General features: G+C 33.4%; 1 protein-coding gene across 8 annotated transcripts in view; it reads left to right on the top strand.

Moving 5' to 3' along the window:
* Positions 1-24,349, top strand: part of CSMD3 (CUB and Sushi multiple domains 3) — a 1,243,168-nt gene that overhangs the window by 1,195,165 nt on the left and 23,654 nt on the right. For all 8 annotated transcript variants that reach the window (XM_039464529.2, XM_074387065.1, XM_074387064.1 and 5 more), the window contains 6 exons: positions 4,681-4,860; positions 6,433-6,606; positions 11,956-12,129; positions 13,068-13,141; positions 20,610-20,721; positions 23,356-23,535. In XM_039464529.2, the coding sequence (XP_039320463.1) occupies positions 4,681-4,860; positions 6,433-6,606; positions 11,956-12,129; positions 13,068-13,141; positions 20,610-20,721; positions 23,356-23,535 (894 nt within the window). The remainder of the gene's footprint in view (positions 1-4,680; positions 4,861-6,432; positions 6,607-11,955; positions 12,130-13,067; positions 13,142-20,609; positions 20,722-23,355; positions 23,536-24,349) is intronic.

Genomic DNA, 24,349 nt, shown 5'->3' with positions numbered 1-24,349 from the left:
ACAACTCTTTCTTCATGCATCTGTAAAATAAATGCTCTATCTTCTCTTTTGGTGGCTGCATCTCAACTCATGTGCCCTATGACCAGGCTGGCTGTTTCCCCTTGCCAAGATTCTAATGCAATCTGGAGAGCACTGGCCAGAAAATAACAATTTATAGGTGTTCTCTTTAATTTCCTCTTCCTAATTAAAAATCTTGGTTATAAATATAAAATAAAATAAAATAATAAATTAAAGGTGTATATTCATTTTTACATGGTTGTAAAATTTGAAACTATAAAAAGAGATAACCTATTTTTGGTAAATGAGTAGGATTATTTGATTTTCTATCCAACTCAGTTGTATACTTTAAAAAAAAATCTTTTTACTTCCCAGTAATCATAGGAAGAAAAGCAATCCTGAATATAAAACTCTATTATGATTGAGATAGAAACACTCAAAATGTTTAATCTAATCAAACTGTCTTAAGGGCTCCAAGAGTTATGAGGTAGAATGCCCTGAATGATATTCTTTAATTTAAATTCCATTATTCATGATCTTTTTTTTTTGTAAACTTCTTATTTTTTTATTTTTTTATAAGAAAAAGAATAAAGAAGAGGAAGAAAGAGAAAGAGGAAGAGGGAGAGAGGATGGGGTATTGCTTTATTGCCCAGGCTAGAATGCAGTCTAAATATGGGTATGCCTATAATTGTTCTTAATAATGGAGATATAAAAGAAAATGAGGGAAGAGAATAACAAACAAGGAGCCAACCAACATTTCATTTAAACTTCTAAGTTGATATGACGTGGTACTGATAAGAGTGTATATTTTGTATATTTAAAGTAGAGAGTTCTATAAATGTTAATTACATTTACTTGTTCCAGATCTGAGTTCAAGTCCTGGATATCGTTGTTAATTTTCTGTCTCACTGATCTAATATTAATGTTGAAGTCTCCCACTATTATTATATGGGAGTCTAAGTCTCTTTATAAGCCTTGTATGTCTGCGTATTCCTGTATTGGGTGTGTATATATTTAGGATCTTTAGCTCTTCTTGTTGTTGCATTGATCCTTTTATCATTATATAATGTCCTTCGTTGCTTCTTTTGATCTTTGTTGTTTAATTGTAACTTCTGCTTTTTATTTATTTATTTTAACTCTCTGGTTGGTGAATCCTTCTCCATCCCTTGTTTTGAGTCTTTGTGTATCCTTGAATGTGAGATGGGTCTGGATGCAGCATACTGATGGGTTTTAGTTTTTTATTCAAATCGCCTGTCTGTCTTTGGATTGGGGGATTTAGTCAATTTAAATTTAGAATTAATAATAATATATGTGAGTTTAATACTGCCATTTAATATTAGCTGGCTATTTTGCCCATTAGTTGATGTAAATTCTTCATTATATTGATGCTCTTTTTGGTATTTTTTTAGAAAGGCTGATACTGTTTGTTCCTTTCTATGTGTAGTGGTTCTTTCAGAAGCTCTTGTAAAGCAGGCCTGGTGGTGATGAAATCTCTGAGTGCTTGCTTATTCACAAAAAACTTTATTTTTCCTTCACTTGTGAAGCTTAGTTTGGCTGGATGTGAAATTCTTGGTTGAAAGTTCTTTTCTTTAAGGATGTTGAATATTGGTCCCCACTCTCTTCTGGCTTGTAGGTTTTCTGCCGAGAGGTCTGCTGTAAGTCTGATAGGCTTCCCCTTGTGGGTAACCTGACCTTTCTCTCTGGCTGCCCTTAGTATTTTCTCCTTCATTTCAACCCTGGTGAATCTGACGATTATGTGCCTTGGAGTTGCTCTTCTTGAGGAATATCTGTGGTGTTCTCTGTATTACCTGGAGTTGAATATTATCCTGCCTTACTAGTTTGGGAAAATTTTCCTGAATAATGTCCTGAAGCGTATTTTCCAGCTTGGATTCATTCTCTTCATCACATTCAGGTACACCTATCAAGCATAGATTAGGTCTTTTCACATAGTCCCGTATTTCTTGGGGACTTTGCTCGTTCCTTTTTATCCTTTTTTTCTCTAATCTTGTCTTCTTGTTTTATTTCATTGAGTTGGTCTTCGACCTCTGATATCCTTTCTTCTGCTTGATCAATTCAGCTGTTAAAACTCGTGCATACTTCACGTAGTTCTCGTATTGTGTTTTTCAGCTCCATCAATTCACTTATATTCCTCTCTAAATTGTGTATTCTTGTTAACATTTCATCAAATCTTTTTTCAAAGTTCTTAGTTTCTTTGAATTGGGTTAAAACAAGTTCTTTTAATTCACAGAAGTTTCTCATTATCCACATTTTGAAGCCTGCTTTTGTAATTGGAACACACTCGTTCTCCATCAAGCCTTGTTCCGTTGCTGATGAGGAACTATGATCCCCTGCTGAGGGAGAGGCGTTCTGATCTTGGGTATTCTCAGCCTTTTTTGGCTGTTTTCTTCCCTTCATTATAAATTTATCCATCTGTGGTCTTTGTATTTACCATCTTTGTAATTGGGTTTCTGAGTGGACGTCCAACTGATTGATTCTCAGCGCCGAAATCTGAGCAACCCACTGCTCTGACTAAATCAGCGGCATTAAGATTGATGGTGCTTTTCTTTTTTCTTTTTTTTTTTTTTTTTTTTTGAGACGGAGTTTCGCTCTTGTTACCCAGGCTGGAGCGCAATGGCACGATCTTGGCTCACCGCAACCTCTGCCTCCTGGGTTCAGGCAATTCTCCTGCCTAAGCCTCCTGAGTAGCTGGGATTACAGGCACGTGCCACCATGCCCAGCTATTTTTTGTATTTTTTAGTAGAGACGGGGTTTCACCATGTTGACCAGGATGGTCTCGATCTCTCGACCTCGTGACCCACCACCTCGGCCTCCCAAAGGATGGTGCCTTTCTGACTCTGCACCAAGAACCGACGCTCCAAGGAGCTGGCAAAACCGCCTCGCCGCTCACAAGAGTCACGCTGGCGACCCGTGGGGCTCCTCCGCTGAGAATCTCCTGGTGCCTGAGCAACAAGAATTCATGTGAAGGTGTTGCATCCTCTCGTTCTTTGTGCTTTCACTGGGAGTTACAATCCCGAACTGCTAGCGTTCAGCCATCTTGGATCTCTCTCCAATCTTTAAACTGCTTAGAATCAACAGAATAGAATGTGAAAGGAATTGTGACATTCTTAATTGTTAATGGTAACAATAAATACAATGTAATTAAGATGTTATTAAGGTCTTCCATGCCTTAATTCATTCTTAGTCTTTAATCCTGGACCTCCAAAATATTGGGGAAAATGAATTTTAAAAAGAGAAAAAGAGTAGTAGAGAGAGAGAGGAGAGAGAGAGAATAACCCAGATTTACCTGGAGAAATTACTCTTTTATGAACCAAAAGATTTAGTAGACTAAGATACAAGTAAGTATACAACATGTTTTTTTGTCTCTAAAAAATAAAGTGTAACTTGTGCTTTTCCTTTTCTTAGCTGCCAGAAAGCCTTTTAGCCCTTTTGCTGCCCAAATTATGCTTAAATCCTGTGCTTCCGATAGTCAGCACTTGTGTGATATATATAGTCTTCATTATGTTTGAATCTTATGTTTATATTTAAACAAAATACATTTTAAATAAAATTGTTATTTGTGTTTCTAAGCTGGCTCAAGTCTTTCCAAAATATTTTGGGTGGCATTATAAAAAAATGATAATATTATATATGCTGTCACACTCATGGGCATGAAATGAGCACAACTTGTAGAACTTCATGCTCAGAAGAGTCTCGTGCTTCAAGTTTAATGCTCTGTGATAGCCATCTCAAAGTTCTTAGTAATTTTACCTTCAAATTAATATTTTGTAATTGAAGTCCACTGGGACAGTGAAACATGCTGAGGGCTTGGAGCTTCTGCTCATGTGTAGTCTGCCTTGTGGCCTTCTTTCTTGTCCTTGGAATGGGTCTAGACGTTTTGCTCCCTATAACTTGATGCCTCTGGCCCTGCATGGCCTCCACCCTTGCCCTGGAAAACGTGACACCCTCCACCCAGCTCATCCATTGTGTCATCAGTAGAGAGAGGTTCACATTGCACTGTTGTCCTACCTCCTTCTAAAGGTTAGATGCAAACACGGAGACGGTCAGAGTTGGATATTTTAATGGAGACTTGGGGCAGAACAGAACATTTACAGTCCCTGTTTTGGGCTGGAAATACCATCACGCATTGGTCAAGGACATGGGATAAGATGGCCTCTAACATATCTGCAATTCTTATATCAAGCACATTCCAGAGTGATGGTGGCAATTTTCTTGGGATTTGTCTTTCTGATTGACACTGCAGAAAATATGCTTTCAGTCCAGCAGGCTTGATAAATTTGATATTTCAGTAGCCATATGTAGGAATATGGATTTTAAATATTATGTTAGAAATCTGATTCTGCAGGGTATTTTCTCTGTGGTCTTCTAGTGAAGGTTAGAAGACGTTATGCATCAAATTCACTACAACATAATAGCATATTAACCTAGCCTTTTCGGGGCTAAATGACAGTTTCTGAACCATATGAGTAGAATCTGTAATAAGCATACCTGATCATAATCAGGAATTGCCAGTATGTGGTTTAAATATGCTTATGTTTTATGATTAAAAATGAACATGATAACTAATTTTCCTGTTTATATATTAAGTATGCCATATGCTTACTACTACTCTCCATTAAATACATGCTGCATTAACCATCTGCTCTTCTAATCCAATACTGACAGTAATTAGTTGTGGAGACCCAGGTATACCAGCCAATGGACTGAGATATGGAGATGATTATGTGGTTGGACAAAATGTTTCTTACATGTGCCAGCCAGGCTACACAATGGAATTGAACGGCTCCAGAATCAGGACTTGTACAATTAATGGCACATGGAGTGGAGTAATGCCAACTTGTAGAGGTATGATAATGATTTCTTCAGCATTTATGAATGGTAACCAGTACATATTTTCTTGTTTTTATATACAAATTTAAAGTACATTTAAATAATTTTTTTAGTTCAAGGTTGCATTTATTTTTCTAGTACTAAAAATGGCTATTTTAAAAAACTGTATTTTAATATATAGAAAATATTATTTTAAATAATATTTTGACAAAATTATATTTTATTGTAATGACAGCAAGCTTTAATGTAAATCAAAAGAATATTATATCCATTTTCACCACTCTTATTTATATTGATTGATGAATATAATCTTGATGAACCATTACTGTAATTTGTTGATCCACTTGGGTCAAGTCATTCAAGGATGGGGAAAAGGAAAAACACTTTGCATAATTTAGAACAGCCAGCCTGAATTATAGAACTGTAATTTTTCTTCAACAATGGGAAAACTTGTTTTTTCAAATAATTCAATCTAGAATTAATCTATTAGTCAATACAGACATAAATTTGCTACTTTGTGCCGTTTGTTTTTCTACTGGAAATATTTTTATAAATTTTTGGGACAATTTTTATGATTACTTGTGGAATACTATAGATGCAATATCAGACAACTTATGGTTTTATAATTATTTGACTTTTAATAATTAAAAATTTTCATTTATATTTCTATTTAAATGTTTGTGAATTAATAGTTTAATATCTTACTGAATTATAATCTAACAAAATAATTTCAATGTATTTGTCTTTCCTTATTCAGTTTCTGCATCAGATCACTATAAATATACAGTTAGTAAATTAAAATATATGAGCAGACATTTTATATTTAGATATTATTCTATACATTTATTAATTCATCCTGATATGAATTAGATATTATCCAACTGTGAAAAGTTATTCATATGTTTTTAGTCCTCATAATATAGTCATCCCTTGTGTTTAGATTTTGAAGTTGATACTCCCCCTTATCCTTTCATCTCTACCTTTTCCAACCTGTCTTTGCTTAAGGATAACTTAAAACAATTTAAACAAAGTACATTTAAAAAAATTTTTTTAATGCATTGACAAACCCTTTAATAATAAGTTTTAGCATATGAATCTAAATGGTTAAGGGAACTAACTTGGATATTTTCATCAGACATATGACCTGTGTTTTCAAAAATGTTGCAGAACTACTTTCAAATTCCATGGTTAAAATGCTGATATTATATATAGCCTAACAACTCAAGTCTTGTCTGTTTAAAGGTCATTGGAAAATAATTTTATATAAAACTAATAATTTATCACTTATATTATACTAGATTGAAGGTCACCCTCTATTTGCCTTCTCTGAGATGTCAGGTAGCTTGCTATTTTGTAAGAGAATCTCTGACAACCAGTAGCCATTATGTTGCCAAGAAAAAGTTGCTTTCCACAGGGATTAATTCCAGGATGTCTCAGGAATACCACCAGGACAATAAAACAGTCACTATGTATTGTCCTCGAAAAGGTTAAATTAGCACATATGCTTCTTCTAATGATATTTATTTATATCTTTAACAGTCAGGATATTTCAACAGCTGTGTCTAATCACTTTTAATGTAATTGCAGCTGTTACCTGCCCAACTCCTCCCCAGATCTCTAATGGAAGGCTGGAAGGAACAAATTTCGACTGGGGCTTTAGTATTAGCTACATCTGTTCTCCAGGCTATGAGCTCTCCTTCCCTGCTGTTTTGACCTGTGTAGGGAATGGTACCTGGAGTGGTGAAGTACCGCAGTGCTTACGTAAGTATGATTTCAAGTAATAATTGTTACTCAAAATTTTCAAATTTGTCTAGAGCAAATATGAGATTGTTAATCGTTCTTCAATGCCTAATTAGGGTTCAAAGAAAAATCAGTACTTACCAATGTAGCTACTTCTCATGTAATTAAATCATTGTATTTCTTCTTCACTGATTCAAGAGTTTACACCAAATGACTTTGTTTATAAACTTTTCTTATTTTTCAAAATATTTCTCAAAGTAGAGACAGTCTTAAATTTATTCTACTGCTGCAAATTATTTTTATATGTCCTTATTGTCTTAACTGAATACTCTGAAAGTTGTTCCCAAATCTTTTGCTGCAATAAATCCATGTCAGTTCTACATGTTTATTCAAATAAAGTTCTTATGATGGCATTTATCATGATAATAATTGGGATTATACATCTAAAATTACCAAAGTAAGCATAGAGATAAAATGGTTTTGCCTTTTATTTACAGAAGTTACTATATACTATATACTTAGCAAAGTTACTTAAAGATTAATTTGGAAGAATACAAAACAAAACAAACTCATGTTGCAGTTCTGTATAAATTATTGTAGAACACTATCTGGACAGGAAATTTTCAGGTAAAGTGAACAGTGAACATAAAATTATTCAGAGAGTTGTCTAGCATTATCCTGTTCCTAGGCCTTTTTATCCCTGTTCCCAGCATGGGATAAAGGAGCACTCTACCTGTCTCATGGCCTTGACACTATGCAGAGCTAATTCTCTAAGTTGCTTAGGACCCTCCAGTGTTTTCTCAGCCCATTCAAAGTAGAAACTAAATCCCCTACAGGCTCTTAGGATTTTTTCTTGTATTCCTCTGATTTCATCATATCCTACTACTTACCTTCTCACCCACTCTGCTCCAGAAACAGGCCGCCTTACTTTTCTTTGAGCACTCAGCTATGCTTTTACACAAGGACTTTTATGTTCACTATTCACTTTACCTGAAAATTTCCTTTTATTCCTTCAGCTTTTTACTAAAAATCCCTCGTTTCAGTATTTCCTTCTCTGGTCACCTTATTTGACATTTCATCACTGACATATAACACTTCCCTTCCAGGCTTTATGTATCTCCTTAACAGTCCCCTTTCACTTCTTATTTTTTCTTAAAACGTACTATACATTTTGTTTGTCTTGTTTATTTGAACTATGTCCTCTACTCAAATTTATACTCCTTGAAAGCAGAGATTTTTTTTTTTAATTCACTATTCTGTCCCTGGAATATGGTATACTCTTTGGCAGATATAAAAATTATGTTGCTATGTATACGTATTTTCTAAAATACAAAAGGCAAAACAACAAAAATGGTCAAAATACATGGACAGCTGTTTCAGGAAATTGAAAAAATATATTATACAATGTCAAGTATTAGTGGGATATGGAGCAACATAAAGTTCTATAGACTCATGATGGGTGTGTAAATTGACACAGCTATTTGCAAAACTAGTTGCTATTATTTAGTAAAGTTAAAGACTTGCAGAGTCCATTGCCAAGAAATTTTATTTTTAAGTGTTTTCCCTGCAGGAATTTGAAATTTTCATACACGTGCATGAGGAGACGTGTACAAGAATATTGTTATCAATATTCCTTTTAGGGGTAAAATTTAAAAATAGTCCTTATGTATACATACACACACATACACATACATATATGCCATACACATACACGCACACTCAAACAACATGCACACCCATGAATGTAAATTACCAAGAAATGTGTACAAATGAGAAACCTAGAATTCAGGATGAGACAAAGTGTGCTACCCTGAGCCTAAGAAAAGGGAGGCTTTCTGGGTAGTGCCCACAAAGATTTGTAACAGTGTTGGCAATTATCAGTTGTTAAAGTTGAGTGTTAAGTTCATGGATAGTCATTTTATTATTTAATGCAAGTTATATATTTTATAGTCATATTATAAAAAATGAAACATATGTTAGTATAAAATAAATTATGATGACTAATTCAAGACAAACTATTAATTATACTTTGGCATTGCTTACTTGAAAAGCTTCCCATTAAGTGATGGCTAATACTGGGCAGGTATACCGCCATTTTGCTTACTCATTAGAACACTCATAATACATTTGTTTCAGAGGGATATTATTAACAAGTTAGATTGAGCATGAGAGATAGACCTAACTATTACAGTTGTGGTCTAGACTGCAGTTTATATAATTTCCAAAGGAGCTCCTTCTCGGTACCATAACGTAATTTTTAAAAAATTGTATAAATTTAAGGGGTACAAGTGCAGTTTTGTTACGTAGATATATTGAGTAGTGGTGAAGTCCAGGCTGTTAGTGTAACCATCACCCAAATAGTATGTACTATTCCCATTAAATAATTTCTCACTCCTCACCACTCCTCTCACCCCTCTACCCAAGTCTCCAGTTTTGGAGTAAGTCCATTCCAGTGCCTCAATGTTTTTGTCACATAATTGGCCCTTAAAATTCTGACTCATAAAAAGATCATCTTAACAAACATCACTGTGCTCTGAATAGGGCTAGATACTCCAGTTCTTCTCCAGGACAGATAGAGTCAAGTAGGTTTTATGAAGATGAGCATATGGCAGGTTTGCTTGTTTGTTTAATATGACTGAAAAAAATTATAGTCAAGGAATTATCTTGATATGCTGTTTTGTTTTTGGTTTTATTGAAATAAAAATAATAAAATATTTATTTACATTTCAAATGTAATAAGGCTATCTTTGTCTCAGTTACTTTACATATATCATTTCTACTACAAATAACAGAGCTCCTGGGTACGTAGGATTAGTCATAACATTTTAATAGACAATGACACTTAAACTCAGAGGAGAAAATCAAATTGCAAGGGCACAGTGTTACTCTGCCATCATTTAGGGAAGCAGCTACATTGTCCTAGGCCTGAGGTCATACTACTAGAAAATGGCAAAAGCATAGACTGAAGTTCAGAGAAGATGGACTTAAGAAATGATGGTCTTACCCATTGAGTATACAAATCAATTAATGTTAGGGACTTTATAAAGAGGAATGTTTTTTCTCTTTAATTTTGTTTAGCGTATGTATTCTCATCTTAAAGCTTATGTCTTTATGAAGCCATTTGAAAAGAGATTCTGTGTCTTAAGTCTAAACCTGGTATCACTAGGTCGTTTGTTATATACATGAAAATTCAGATAGAAATAGATGGAATGACACACAGAGAGGAAAGTGGGGGATTGAGGAATTTAGGTGGTTAAGTCTTCCTCCTTTTTTGAATACACATAAGAGAAACACTTCAGAAGTAGGAGTAGGTTATGAAATAAGTTAGTAATAAAAACAATTGCTTCAGCTGAAATCTCCTTGATGATTTTCACCGAGGAAGCATCTATTAATTCACAATGTGCTAGATATACAAAGATTAGTAAGACAGTGTCCCTGGCCTTTGGGTTCAACATTATACAATATTGCCAGAAGTCCTTATATGTCAACTATCCCAAAGTTTTACAATATCCAAGAGATGGTGAAAATTAAATCACAGTAAGCTAATGTTTTTTTATGTTTTTATTAAACTTGTGTTACTTTATACAAGAATATTGTTAACAGTATTCTTTTTAGCAATAAAATATAAAAGTAGTGATTATGTATACATATACACACAAACACACACACATACATATATGCCACACACACACACACACACACACACATTTCCTCTCCATTTAGTTTTAATATTTAATGATTAATTTTAATTTTAATTGTTTTTTAAAGTTTTAAATGCTATTAAAAGGAGGTTTAAAAATCCAAGTTTATTCTATAGTCTTGAATTAGAGGAAAGTTTTATTTAGACATTAAGCCCAAGATTATGGTACTCTAAAATTAAGGTATACATGCTTTCCAGTTGGCTTGGACATGCCAAGTTTATTCCCCTTGTCCTGGCCAATCTCTTGTATATATAGAGTCCCCTCTCACTCTCAAGTGTCTCAATTTGGATGATCCATTTCATGGACACCCAACATATAATCATCTTAAGCATCTGGTTGTTGTGTTTGTTTGCTTTAGAGGGAAATAAGCTTTCAGGTGCTTAATCTGAACATTTGAAAACTGAGTACATTTCAAAATGGTTAAATTTATAAATTATATGTTACATATTTTTTTGCTACGATAAAAACATTGAAAGCATTTGATAAAAGTGCATTTGCCTGGCTTATCTAAGACATTTGAAACCATTTGCTCTTATCTCCTATCACACTTCTGCATGCTCACTCTGCTCTAGCCACACAGGCTGCCTTCTCTTCATCTAGAAAGCTAGCCATGCCCCAGCGAAGGGCTTTAGCAGTGCTGTTTACCTTATCCAGAATACCCTGCCTTGGGATTTGAGCATGGCTAAATGTTTGGTTTCCTTAAATCTTTTCTCAATGAGAGACACCTTTGCCACTTTATTTAAGATCTTCCCCCACCTGTTAGTACCCACCACCACACACACATGCAGTCTGAATTTTTGTTCCCCATAGGACTTACCACTTTTTCACATACTACTTTTTCCTTAAAACTTACTATGTTTATTGTTTCTTCACTTCCCTCACAAATACATAAACCCCACAAAAGCAGATATCCTACAGTATTTGTTTATTGATATGTTCAAATGTTCCAACCCACCTAGAATAATGCTTTTCTTTAGTAATTAGTAAATGTATGTTGAATGGAATAATCTAATTAAAATTTTAAGAAAGCCTATGAAGTTGATCTTTTCAATGGTTGTTGTAGAACACTGAAATTCCACGGTTTTATATAGATTTAGATTCTGACGGCCTTCTTTTATTTTAAAAAATGCTAAAAATATTGACAATCTTTTAAAAAGAAAGGTAATAAGATTCCGGGATATGTGTTTCGAGTGTTCAGAGTATTCAGAGTACAGTAAAACAAATAACCAGAACTTTTTATATACATGTAAAAGGGCACTGCAATCTGCAGCATGCAGCCTGGAACATTATGCATTGGTTCTTTTTGACAGAGCTACCTATAAATCACCTACTTTTTCAAGAATGTATTCCAACTTTGCAGCTAACAAGTACAAATATGTGGTTTGATTTTGGTGTATGCAAACAAGAAAAATACAAAAATTCTATCTTTAAGTAGCTTACTACGTGGAAAATACTTGAATCAAACTAATTTTTAAATATACTGAGGTTTCAATTCAATATTTTTTCATCTCACATAAGCTAAAAAATAAAAAATTTTATTGGGATAGAGTTATCATGCATAATATATCTCTTTGGTGAAATATTCCAGTTAATTGTCACCATTTTTCTAAACTGTATACTCAGCTGAATACTAAATCTTTGACATAAGCATCTTTCTTCTCATTTCCAGCAAAGTTTTGTGGTGACCCTGGTATACCTTCCCAAGGAAAAAGAGAAGGCAAAAGCTTTATATACCAGTCAGAGGTTTCATTCAGCTGCAATTCTCCTTTCATATTAGTGGGATCGAGTACCAGAATATGTCAAGCAGATGGCACTTGGAGTGGTTCATCACCTCACTGCATAGGTAATATTAATTAAAGGCTGATTATGCTCAGTAACTGTGTAATTAATAGGAGTGACATTTAATGGTTTTCTCTATCCTATAAACTATAGTTGGCTAAATATAAAAGCAAATGTAAAATATAGAAGCAATTAGAAGGCACTGAAATGAATATTGGTAGAAAATACAACATTAATTTCAGCATTTTAAACTTCTAGAAGAAACACTTGAAATAATTTTGTTGTATATCATTAAAATGAAAAATAAGGATACTTTCAAGTAGTGACATTATTAAGTACTAACATTTTATTTAGATCTTTATAGTTAGTAAACACCTTCATATGAAATTAGACTTGATCCAATATTATCTAAAATATATATTGATTACAAAATGATCATAACTACATTTCTGTAATTCTAAAATTAATGACATATTGGGTAAACTAACCAAATAATCTGTCATGCAAATAAATTGAGTCATCTATCTAACATACTTATGTCTAAATATCCTATGGGTATCAGTAAAATCCAAATTATGAAGTCCTGTTTCTGGGGAAAAAAAAAGAAAAAAAAACAAACTGTTACTTCTTCAGAGAAATATTATCCTACCCCAAATCATAGTTTAGCAAGGTCTTCAAGCAAATGTTTTTGCATGTACAGTACTTTCATATCCTTTATCTTTCCTTATTGTTGCATCCACAGAGCGTCTTGAATGTCAAGTGCTTTATATTTGAAGGGTTCAAAGTTCAAAAATTTCATAATTAATACCAAATAGAATCTACTTGAATTTCTTGCTTCAAGATTAACAAGCTTCTGTTGTTGAGATGTTATTAGATTTACATTCTTTATTATTTTCTAGATCATTTGCACTAAATCCCAGATTATTTAAAATTGTTTTCTATGAGAGAAATATATCTATTGTAAATTTTAAAGGACTAATATCTTTTTAATCTTCATTTCAGAGCCCACGCGTACCTCTTGTGAAAACCCAGGTGTCCCTCGGCATGGATCTCAGAACAACACATTCGGATTTCAAGTGGGTACTTTAGATATGTCCATTTAGTACCATAGAAGGTCAAAATGCTTCTTTGGTTCATCTGCATATAATCTTGTTGACATAACAACAAGTCATGCTCTATCTGCATTTGTAAACACATAAAAAAGGTAACAGACAGCAAAAGAGTGGAAGCAAAGGAAGTTAAAAAAAATATGCTTCAGCCGGCCCGGTGGCTCAAGCCTGTAATCCCAGCACTTTGGGAGGCCGAGGTGGGTGGATCATGAGATCAAGAGATCGAGACCATCCTGGTCAACATGGTGAAACCCTGTCTCTACTAAAAATACAAAAAATTAGCTGGGCATGGTGGCGCGTGCCTGTAATCCCAGCTACTCAGGAGGCTGAGGCAGGAGAATTGCCTGAATGAACCCAGGAGGTGGAGGTTGCGGTGAGCCGAGATCGCGCCATTGCACTCCAGCCTGGGTAACAAGAGCGAAACTCAGTCTCAAAAAAAAAAAAAAAAAAAAAAAAAAAAATATATATATATATATATATATATATATATATATATATATATATGTATATGCTTCAATAAAATGGCCTAACTAGAACATAAAGATAAAACAAAAAGCAAAAAATAGCAGCAAGCAGAGGAAAAATCTATAAGCATTAGAGAATTATATATAAGACAATATAAGACAATAAGACTGAGGGAGTACTCTCTAGGAAGATATGGGGACGGTGAGGAAAAGTAAAGATAAAAGAGTTTAAAGGAGAGACTTCTGAGGTATAAACAACAAATATATAAAAATGTGGTTATTCAATAAAGCACTAATTGTATATAAGACATTGCTATCAGTGTTTAAAATAGTGGGAAAATACTGAAAAATAACCATAACCTGTTACTATATAACACATAGTTGAATTTTTATATTAGAATTCTTTATCATGCCCAGTCATATGTGGCTGACTTTCTTGTTCTCTCTTTTTCCAATCTAGATTTTAGGTAGAGATTCAGCAAGCTTTCAGTTACAAGGGATCCAAGGGGAGCCAAAGTGCATACTGATTCCTAACGGAAATAGCCAATTTACACATTACCCAATTGCCCTGGGTTGCAGGGTTCTGTAAATTGTGCTATTCTGTGTGAAATTCAGTGTGAACTTGAAGACCATCCATTTCTAAAGGAAGGGCTCATCTAAAGGGCCGTATTTTGTTGCTAAAAATAGTTTCCATTTATCTACAGTTCAGGTACAGTATGAACATTGATTTGATAGCACTTCCAGTTCTGATTTCCTTCAGTTCTGTCCAGATAGTACAAAAGTATAAAAATGAATCTGTCTCCATTCTATTGGTGTTTTCAGAGAACTTTAGATTAAGATCTCCATATAAGATTTTATCAATTGATCTAAATGCTGAAAAATGGGCAACTAGTAGCACAGCACTAATCCTCATCATATGTACAAAGAAACTGAAACATAATGTGACTTGCTTTGTTTGCAGAGCAAGTTGGTGACATATCTTAACAGAATACAAAATTGTCATATTAGTGTCTGTGTACTAAACCAGGCTGATTTTCTAAAGAATATGAGTTTTTACTAGTAAATATTATTTGAGAAAATGGCAATGGGAATGATTAACATGGAGATTAAAGCAGTAACCAATGAATGAAGAGAATCACTAACTGCATTTTAAGGATTCTATAATCATTGTAAAGTGTTGTAACAAAGTTAATCTAACCCTGAATTTGTGTTAATTGGGCTAATAAACAGGTATTAAATTATTATATTATATATGAATAAATATAGACTAGGCTTCAAATATGGTAAAGTCTAATTATATTGTATATAATTATAAAACTCTTTATTAAAATTAAATGTATTTTGTGTCTTATGTTAGGGAGAATGGCTTCCTTACATGCATATGACAGGTTTGAATATATATATGTATATACATACTGAATATGTTCACTAAATCTGTAAAAGCGAACACAATAAATAGTTGCATAATTCTAATTAATACCAATTTATCGGTGAATTCGGTTTTATATGCTAGAGGCATCTTGACCCATTGAGAAAAACAATTGCTTGCAAGTAACAAAAAAACTGTTTGGAGCAACTTAAATCCTAAAATCATTGTTGTGAAAGTATGTCCAGACTCCCAAAGAAGGAATTCAGGTGAGATGCATCAAGCCCGGAAGGCACTGGATGGAAGTTCACAGTGTTTACCTACCTCATATATTCTCTCTGCAGATTGGCCATACAGCCAAGAATGAATCATTTCTGTTTACATCTCAGCCACATACAGAAAGTGATTGTCTCAATGTCAGTTCCAAGTTTCCAAGGAGAATCAGAATGTTCCAACTTTGTGTTCACATTGGTTGGATTAGGTGGCTAGTAGTGAGTTAGGAAGCAAAATCACATCTGTTAGGAAGCCCACAATGGGAAGAGCAAGAGAAAGTTATGAACTACAGAGGCACTAGAATCATTTTCTTAATTTTCTCTTTAATGTGTTCATTTGTTCACTCTATTTTTCTATATAGATTTATATAGTAGATTTTTGGACATCATTAACTATTAACATATAAAAATATATCACTCATTGATAGGATGAAAACTGTCATTGAAGAAAGTATACAACATAATTTGTCTTTTATTAAAATATTATAAATTGGAATAATTTTGACCAAAAGTAGATCAGTAGTGGAGAGAATAGCTGTCAAAATAATTGATGCAACATGGAGATTAATTATGGAGTAAATGACACGCACACATACACACTGCTGTATTACTCATTAAATTGAGCTCTGGGCAATGGAAAGTACATCATTTGGATTTAGGGCTTGTTACATAAAGTTATTATAAGTATGAAATGTTTTCAATCTGCCTCTTTAGATATTTAACCTTAAGATATTTAACCATAAATTATTTAGCCCTACCAAAATAACCATAGTGATTATATATGATTTTCAGCGTGTAATTGAAATTAGTATCTTAGTATTTTGAATGAGGTAAATATATCTTTCATAGTGTTTTATTACCTTAAATGATAAATACAATCACATGAATTTTAAAAGAAAAAATTGTTTTCAATTAAAATCTTCTTGTTTTGAATATAACTAATCATAATTAAACTTTTCTTAATCCAGGAAGTTCAGGACCAAAATAGATGCTCAGTAAGCAAAAATTACTTGCATCTTATCTTAAACATATGCTATGCCTTCATTTTTATGATCTTGCCTTTCTATGCCAATTTTACCTATTTTAATGTACATTTTTTATTAGAAGCTACCTCAGATTTTCTTGAATAAAATGTTTAGTATAAATAAATGATGAAAAACATAAATTTGTTTTAAAATATATATATTGCAGAGGAAGCATATACGTTTTTGAAACCTTAACTATACATAAATTTTGAAAGTTCTTAAGGACCATGCTGTATACTCCAGTTAAACAAATATGTGATATTATAAGTCAGTTGCAAACAAAGGCAGTGATGAAAATTGAGGCACACGAAGTGTCATTTGCTATGAAATCTCATGGAAGGGAAAAATAGATCTTATTGAGAATGTTCCAAATGTATGCAAGATGTTTATTAATCCTATTGTTTGCTACATAAATTTTATGGCTTAGGAACTAGGATATAACATTTAAAAGAGGAGAATAAGGAGTTAAAGAACATAAGTGATATTTACTAATTAAACATGTCTTAAAGTTCTATCATACATTTGTACACAATATGATACTTAAATCAATTTAAAATGATTTTTATTTAAACACTGGTTGCAATGAAAACTTGATATGGATTGTTTTTAATTCTTGTTATAAAAACTTTCAATATTAATTTTTGCAATATTGAATATACAAATCTTCTTATTAGTAGATATTGGTGAAAAAAATTATACATAAGTTATTTTTCCAAGAATTGTTTTGAATTCTATAATATACATTTTTAGAATGTTGTTACCTATTTTTCTACAAATAAGCAAATGATACTATGCATTTTGGAAGTCATTCAGTCAGAAGGATGTATCAATTGGGAAAGAATAGGGAACTATATAAAATACACTAGTGAGTTCAACACTGAATAAATTATTTATTAATGCACTGATATATAAATAAAATTTTGATTTATTTGACTATAACAAATTCTGAATAAGCAATATAATCAATTATTAAATATGTATAAATCTGTTTATTAGATATTAGGTATAACTGTGAATTTGACAAAAATCTTATTAATTAATGTATTAGTGATACATGGAAAAATCTTAAAACAGGTTTTAATTCCATAATATTTGGTTAATATTTAAAGCAGTTGTTATAATGGCTTCAAAAAGTTTACAGGATTGAGAAAACATGTCTTACAAGTAAAAACAAAATGTATGCAGTCCAACATGTTTCTTACACCTGACTAATTTAAAAGTTTAACGAAATAATCCAAAAATACTTTCCAAAGAAGAAACAGAATGATTTAACCTTATGTTATCTAAAGTATAGAGGTGATATCACAGCACATTAAGAATTCATAGACATTAAATATTTTTAAGTAATCAAATAATTTTATATTATTTAGTCCCCATTCCTTCCATTACTCCAACATTTTCAAGTCACATCTCTAAGCTCAAGGATGAGTACACGCAGTCTCTGGCCTAGAAAGGCTAACATTTTGATATGCTTGTCAGCTGGAATAGATAATTTCATAGGCTAGGTAATAACACTAATAAGAGTGAAGAGCATTAAGGAAGCACACAAAAGAGATGGTTTTTCTAATTTCTTGCTGCAGGAAAGGCTTTCTACAGAGGATGACTTAGCTAATTCTTTCCGTGTAAGAGCTAGGAAAGAAAAGTGGAAGAGGCATTCTGTGCAGTAGGAATAGCATGAAAATACGCACACATTTCAGGATACAAAAGTTAAATGTTAATTGAACAGAATTTGAATTAAGTAAGTTGTTAATGATGATGCTAGAGAGTTGGTAAGTGGCCAGGTTATGGAGGCCTCTGTTGTGTTAGCACAATGTAATTTTATCCCAATGGGTGAATAATAAGTTCAAATATTCGTGTTGCATTGATCACTCTGACTTCAGTGTAGAAAATAAATTTAGTGGGTCATGAATAGAGAAATGGAGACGAGTTACAAGATTATTATAATTATCTACAGCTGTAGTTCTCAAAGTGTAGTACCTAACCAGCAGCAGCAGTTTCACCTGGGAATTTGTTGGAAATACGATTCATTGACCTACCCCAGATCTACTGAGTCCGAACTCTGGACGGGGGAACTCAGCCATCTGTGTTTTCATAAAGTCCTTTTGGTTATTGTGATGTCTGCTAATGTGAGAACCAAAGACTGTGGAAAAGATGTTGGGAAGTAAAACTGGATATATAAGTAGAGAAAAAAAGAAGATGATACTTCAAAAAAGATTTTAAAGGTAAAATTGCCAGTTTTGGTGGTAAAGTGAATGAAGGGAAAATTTATTAGTGACAAGTGACACTGTTAACTGGGATCTAATCTTAAGTAGGATTGCTGGATTAATAGAGATGATGGGTTTTGTAGAACTGGTTTGACTTAAGAATGGAACTGCAAACTATATATAATCAGTCACATAATCTAGTCTGTATTTAAAAAATCAAAATCTGTACCACCATTTTGCACAACTTCAGAAAGAATGTGAATGGCATTCTCTGGATCACAAGTCGAGGGACTTGAGTTATACTGAATAAAATGCAAACGGTGCTTCTTCGAGTTGATCAATGTAGCCACCTGGAGAAAATGGGGCATCCAGGGATAAGAGATCTTCTCTAAGTGAAGGTGAAGGTTCATGGAAGACACAACATGAGATAACATGAAGATAAAAGGTTGTTGCCAGAGAAATAATTTTGTAATTTAATATTTATGGCCTAGTATAGTTCTGGGTAATAATGACAATATAAAAAATAGTATAATTCAGAGTCTTAAGTTTCAAATGGAATCTTGGTATGAAATTATATCATCTCAAGCTTAGCTTCTTATTGTCCTGTCAGGTGGGAGAAGGAATTAAGGGGAAGGCAGAAAACAGGATCTGAGTGATAAGTCCTAAAACTGTGACTGAGGATTCTCAGACTGCAATTGCTGGAGAAATCCAAAGTGGCAGACCCTAAGTATACTTTATCTCATTCTCTACCTCTAATCATTCAATAAATCTTGTTGATTTTTCCTAGTAATTATTTTGAGGGAATGATTTTTTTCATGGTTACTGCTACAAGTTAGTACAGTTTTTATCTACTCGAATATAAAATGGTAATGCCAGCTTCATAATTAGAATTACTATTATTAATTTTTCTAAATACCATATCCTGCCATTTGAGACCCTTCAGAAACTAATTCTTACTTATGTCTTCAATTTTGTCATCATACCTATAATTTATTTAAAACTTGAGTGTCATTGTGGGGTGGAGTGCAGTATATATTCTATTTCATTTAATTCTTAAAACAGATCTCAATGCAAATATTATCATCATTATTTGTAAATGAGAAATTAGGTCTCGAAGAGGAGATAGGACATATGACTTATTCAAGTAAAGTGAGCTTCAGAATTAAAACTACATGCACATTACTCTGGGATTTGTTCTCTTAACTATTATATACCCCTCCTTCCCACTTAGCCCAAACGTCTACCTTCCCTGCTCACTTTGTAAACAATAAATGCCAATCAACCTAATATACTCTCTTTCTCCTAAAACAAATGTTTTCTCCTAAAACAACCAACATACATTTCTCATCATGTTATTATCTTTTCCACTTTTATATAAGTCATTTGCAAACTTTAGTTTTCATTATCACCACCCAAAGGGCTTGTTAAAACAGACTGTTGATCTCTACCCTTAGAGTTTCTGATCCAGTGTTACCTGTGGCAAGGCCTCAGAACTAACATTTTTTAAAAAGTCCTAGATGATGTTGATGTCACTGATTTAGAGACTACACTTTGAAAGCCATTTTCCTAGATATTCTTCTAATTTCTATACCCTTAAAAGCTAGTGTAAACGTATTTCTTCTATTGTAGATCTCTGTTATCACAGCAATCTTCAATAACCACCTTTGTCTCTAATCTCATATTGCATTTTTCAGCTTCAACATTTACTTGTTTTTTAATGTTGTTAGTTATATTTATTTCCGTGTCTATGTTTATCAAGCTTTATTTGTTTATCTAACTATTTATATCTTGTATTTAAATGTAACTTACTGGATTTTTGGTGTCTTAAATATTTTCTTCAAATTCCCATGGCAAAAAAACTTGGTATCTATGTAGGTACTAAGGACTCAACTATTTGATGATAGCATGTAACAAATAAAGCCAGGATTTTATTTTTCAGTTTTGAATTTTCTCTATTTTATTTTAAATTAGATTTCAATCATCTTTTTCTTCCAACTCTGCCATACAGAATTTCACTTGACAACATTTTCTCACTCAAGCTCTATTTGTTGCCATATTTGAAGTTGTATTGGATCATTTTTTTCCTCTCTTTAATTTGCTATAGGTAGGAAGTGTTGTACAGTTCCATTGCAAAAAAGGACACCTTCTCCAAGGGTCTACAACACGCACCTGCCTCCCTGATCTCACATGGAGTGGAATTCAGCCTGAATGCATACGTAAGTATTATGGGTAAGAAATAATACTATCATGGGTAAGAATTTATATGCATTTTTTCTCCCAAGTATACAGAGAAATTTACATCTATAGGTGTATCAAATAGATGTTTAAATTAAAAAACATATTTTATGTATATAATCTTAGTCCTGTATCATAAATTCATGCCCATTGGGAATCACTTTTTCCAAGTAAGTCAGAAAGCACAAGGCACAATTTTATTCTTTTTATAAAGACCTTATGTTTAGTTTGGCCACCAGGTAATTTTAGGTGATGATTAGTTTAGTTTTTAGTTTATAGATCTGCACCTATCAGTCTGAAGTACTCTGAAATACCCGAGACTCCAATCTAACAGCTTCTAATTTAAAAAATCACTTGTGAAAATATTATCTGACAATCTGGGGAAACTAAAACATCTATGAAAGGAAATATTCATGGACACTTGGCCAAAAATTTGAAAACAGTTTTTGTATTTCCAGAAGCCTTTATATGTTCTCTGATCTTAAGTGGAGAGCACTTGCTATACAGATTAAATAAGATCAAAACCCAGGGTCACTAAATAACTTTTTCTGACATACAATTAGAAATAAATTCTAGCTTGTCAACTCCTTGACTTTTCTTTCTCTCCAGTTGCCATTTTAAACAGTCTCCTCCCTTATCTTTTGAATTGTGTTTCTTGGTAAAATATGAAAAAAGTAAGCTGGGAGTGGAACCATTTAGTAGGATGATATCTAGCTTCTAGGATTTGCTGAAGCCTAGACAAGTCCTGGGAATTTACTCCATCCCTGTTCAGAACCATCCAAATGATTGTGGGAGTCCCTAGGGACCAGCAGCTTACTTTAAAGCAGGAGAACACTCTGTAGAGATGTCATGTTACATGTCTTATTGGCTTGTATTTAAATATGGAAAATTTCTTAAAGGAGAATTCCTCAGAATGTGTACTTTAGAACAGCTGTGTTCCTGTAACTAGGTATTTCATAGTGAACCATGGGTCTTTGATGTCCTCCAGTTGGGATATGATAATTTAAATAAAGTTAAACATCATCTGTTACTGCAAAGCATCTCAAAGTTTCTTACATGTACATAACATAGGGTTTAAGAGACAGACTGTTTGTAGTTATTCTTATTGATACTTACTCCATGAGGATTACATTTCACTAACTGAATTATATCAAATATAAACCATTTATGCCAGGAACAGTGGCTCATGCCTGTAATCCCAGCACTTTGTGGGGCTGAGGTGGGCAGATCACTTGAGGTCAGGAGTTTGAGATCAGACCGGTCAACGTGGTGAAACCCTGTTTTATTAAAAACACAAAAATTTAGCTGAATGTGGTGGCAGGCACCTGTAATCCCAGCTACTCAGGAGGCTAAAGCAGGAGAATCACTTGAACCCAGTAGGCAGGGGTTGCAGTGAGCTGAGACTGCACTACTGCACTCCAGCCTGGGTGGAAGAGTAAAACTCCATCTCAAAACAACAACAACAACAACAACAACAACAACAACAACAAGCAAAACCATTGAACACAATGTTTAGCACACAAAGCAAAAATATGTTAGCTATTATTTATACCATTACAGACCTACATGAAGAAACAAATGAAAAATATTGTTTTTCCAAATTTATTCACAGAACACTTTTTTCAGAGATGACTTTTAAGGATTTATATCTATGAACAAATGATTAAAAATGCTGTTTGCTTTAAAGGGAAATTTTCTTGTAGTATTTATCTCTGATTGAGACAGAAATGGTCTTTATAAGACATAAAACATGAAATAAGGGAAAAATATGGTGTAATCAATCTAGAGAATTAGGAGTAGAAGGAAACATGGAGAAAAGGAGACAGAGAATTAGATGAATAAAATGATACTTCTAGCATATGGATTCAAATATGGCCTGAAAATTCCATATGTAAAAAAATATTAAAGTGTACTTTCACTGGGAAGTATTAATACTAGAACAACATAATTAGCTGTGGTTTCACTTGAGGTCAGGAATTTGAGATTAGCCTGGTCAACATGGTGAAACTCCATCTTTATTAAAAACAAAGAATTAGCTGGGTGTGGTGGCAGGTGCCTGTAGTCCCAGCTACATACATGGGAGGCTAAAGCAGGAGAATTGCTTGAACCCAGGAGGCGGGTTCACAGCTGGTTTCACAGCTAATTATATAAAAGAAAATAGACTTTTAATTTGAAATAAATATAATTGAAATTTATAAAATAATATTTTCTAAACGAGAATAGAAAACCTGAGCTTGACAAATATTAAAAGGTGTCTTACCAGGGAACTTCATAGATCCTTTAAAATGCTGAAGTTTATTGTGACTCTCTAGAATATGTGACTCTCTACAATGGGAAAGCATACATTTGTGAGCTTAGTTATTGACAATGTCTTTTTTTTCTCATTTTCTTTAATATCTACTAGTGTTCCACAAATCATTGATTAGAAAATGCTAAAGTATGAAATCAATAAGTATATTTGCATTGAAACATTTTTGTAATTTATTGGAATAATTATTCAAAGATATATGTATATAAAGGCATTGAAGTATGTCTAAAATATATTGTGACTCCTGTCTCAAAATTTTCTTAACATGTTCATAGATAATTTACTTTGTTCTCTTTTCTTAATATAGCCCACAGCTGTAAACAGCCAGAAACTCCTGCTCATGCAAATGTAGTAGGGATGGACCTTCCATCTCATGGGTATACACTGATTTACACCTGTCAGCCTGGCTTCTTCTTAGCAGGTGGAACAGAACATAGAGTTTGTAGATCTGATAACACTTGGACTGGAAAGGTTCCTGTTTGTGAAGGTAAGTTTTCTCTATAGAATCTTTTTAACACAAGAGATTGTACTATTAATGCCTTCCTTGGTTACAGACAAAAACTCAACTCAAATTAGCCTAGAAACAAGGGAAATTGGTTGACTGACTCCAAGTCTAGGAGTAATGTAAACACTTCCGGATCCAGAGGCAGAGCAATATAAGTTTATTCATGGATTTTTTTCTCATGTGAATGTTATTTCTTGCCTCTATTCTGTCTTCAAGTTCTCTTTTCAAGGTAGGTATATTATTTTTCTAGGACTTTCTAACAAAGTACCACAAGCTGGTAGCTTAATAGAATAGGAATTTATTCTTTCACAGTTCGGAAATCCAGAAGTTCAAAATTAAGGTGTCAGCAGGACCTTGTGCCCTCTGTAAGCTCTAAGCAGAAATTATTCCTTGCCTCTTCCTAGCTTTTTGTAGGTTCTGACAATCCCGGGTATTCATTGGCTCCTAGCCTTACTCCAATTTCTTTCCCACTTCCACATGGCCTTCTTTCCTGTATATCTTCATGTGACCTCTGCTCTTCTTAGGACGACACCAGTTCTTGTATTTAGGGCCCATCCTAAATTCAGGATTATTTAATCCTAAAATCTCTAGTTAGTTACATTTGCAAAGACCCTATTTCCAAATAAGGTCATAGAGGTTCCAGGTGAACATAAATTACGTGTGTACACTATTCATTAGACTAGAGAAAATTGCTACCAGCATGCTTAGGTTATTCTATAAGAGTAACCCTAGTAGAAAGAGTCTTTCCCAAAGTTTGGTCAGGAAAGCACTATCTGGGATTCTGTTTGCCACAATT

The sequence above is a fragment of the Saimiri boliviensis genome, chromosome 15 (genome assembly GCF_048565385.1).
Source record: "Saimiri boliviensis isolate mSaiBol1 chromosome 15, mSaiBol1.pri, whole genome shotgun sequence".
Classification (NCBI taxonomy): domain Eukaryota; kingdom Metazoa; phylum Chordata; class Mammalia; order Primates; family Cebidae; genus Saimiri; species Saimiri boliviensis.
This window is presented reverse-complemented; position numbering and strand designations above follow the sequence as displayed.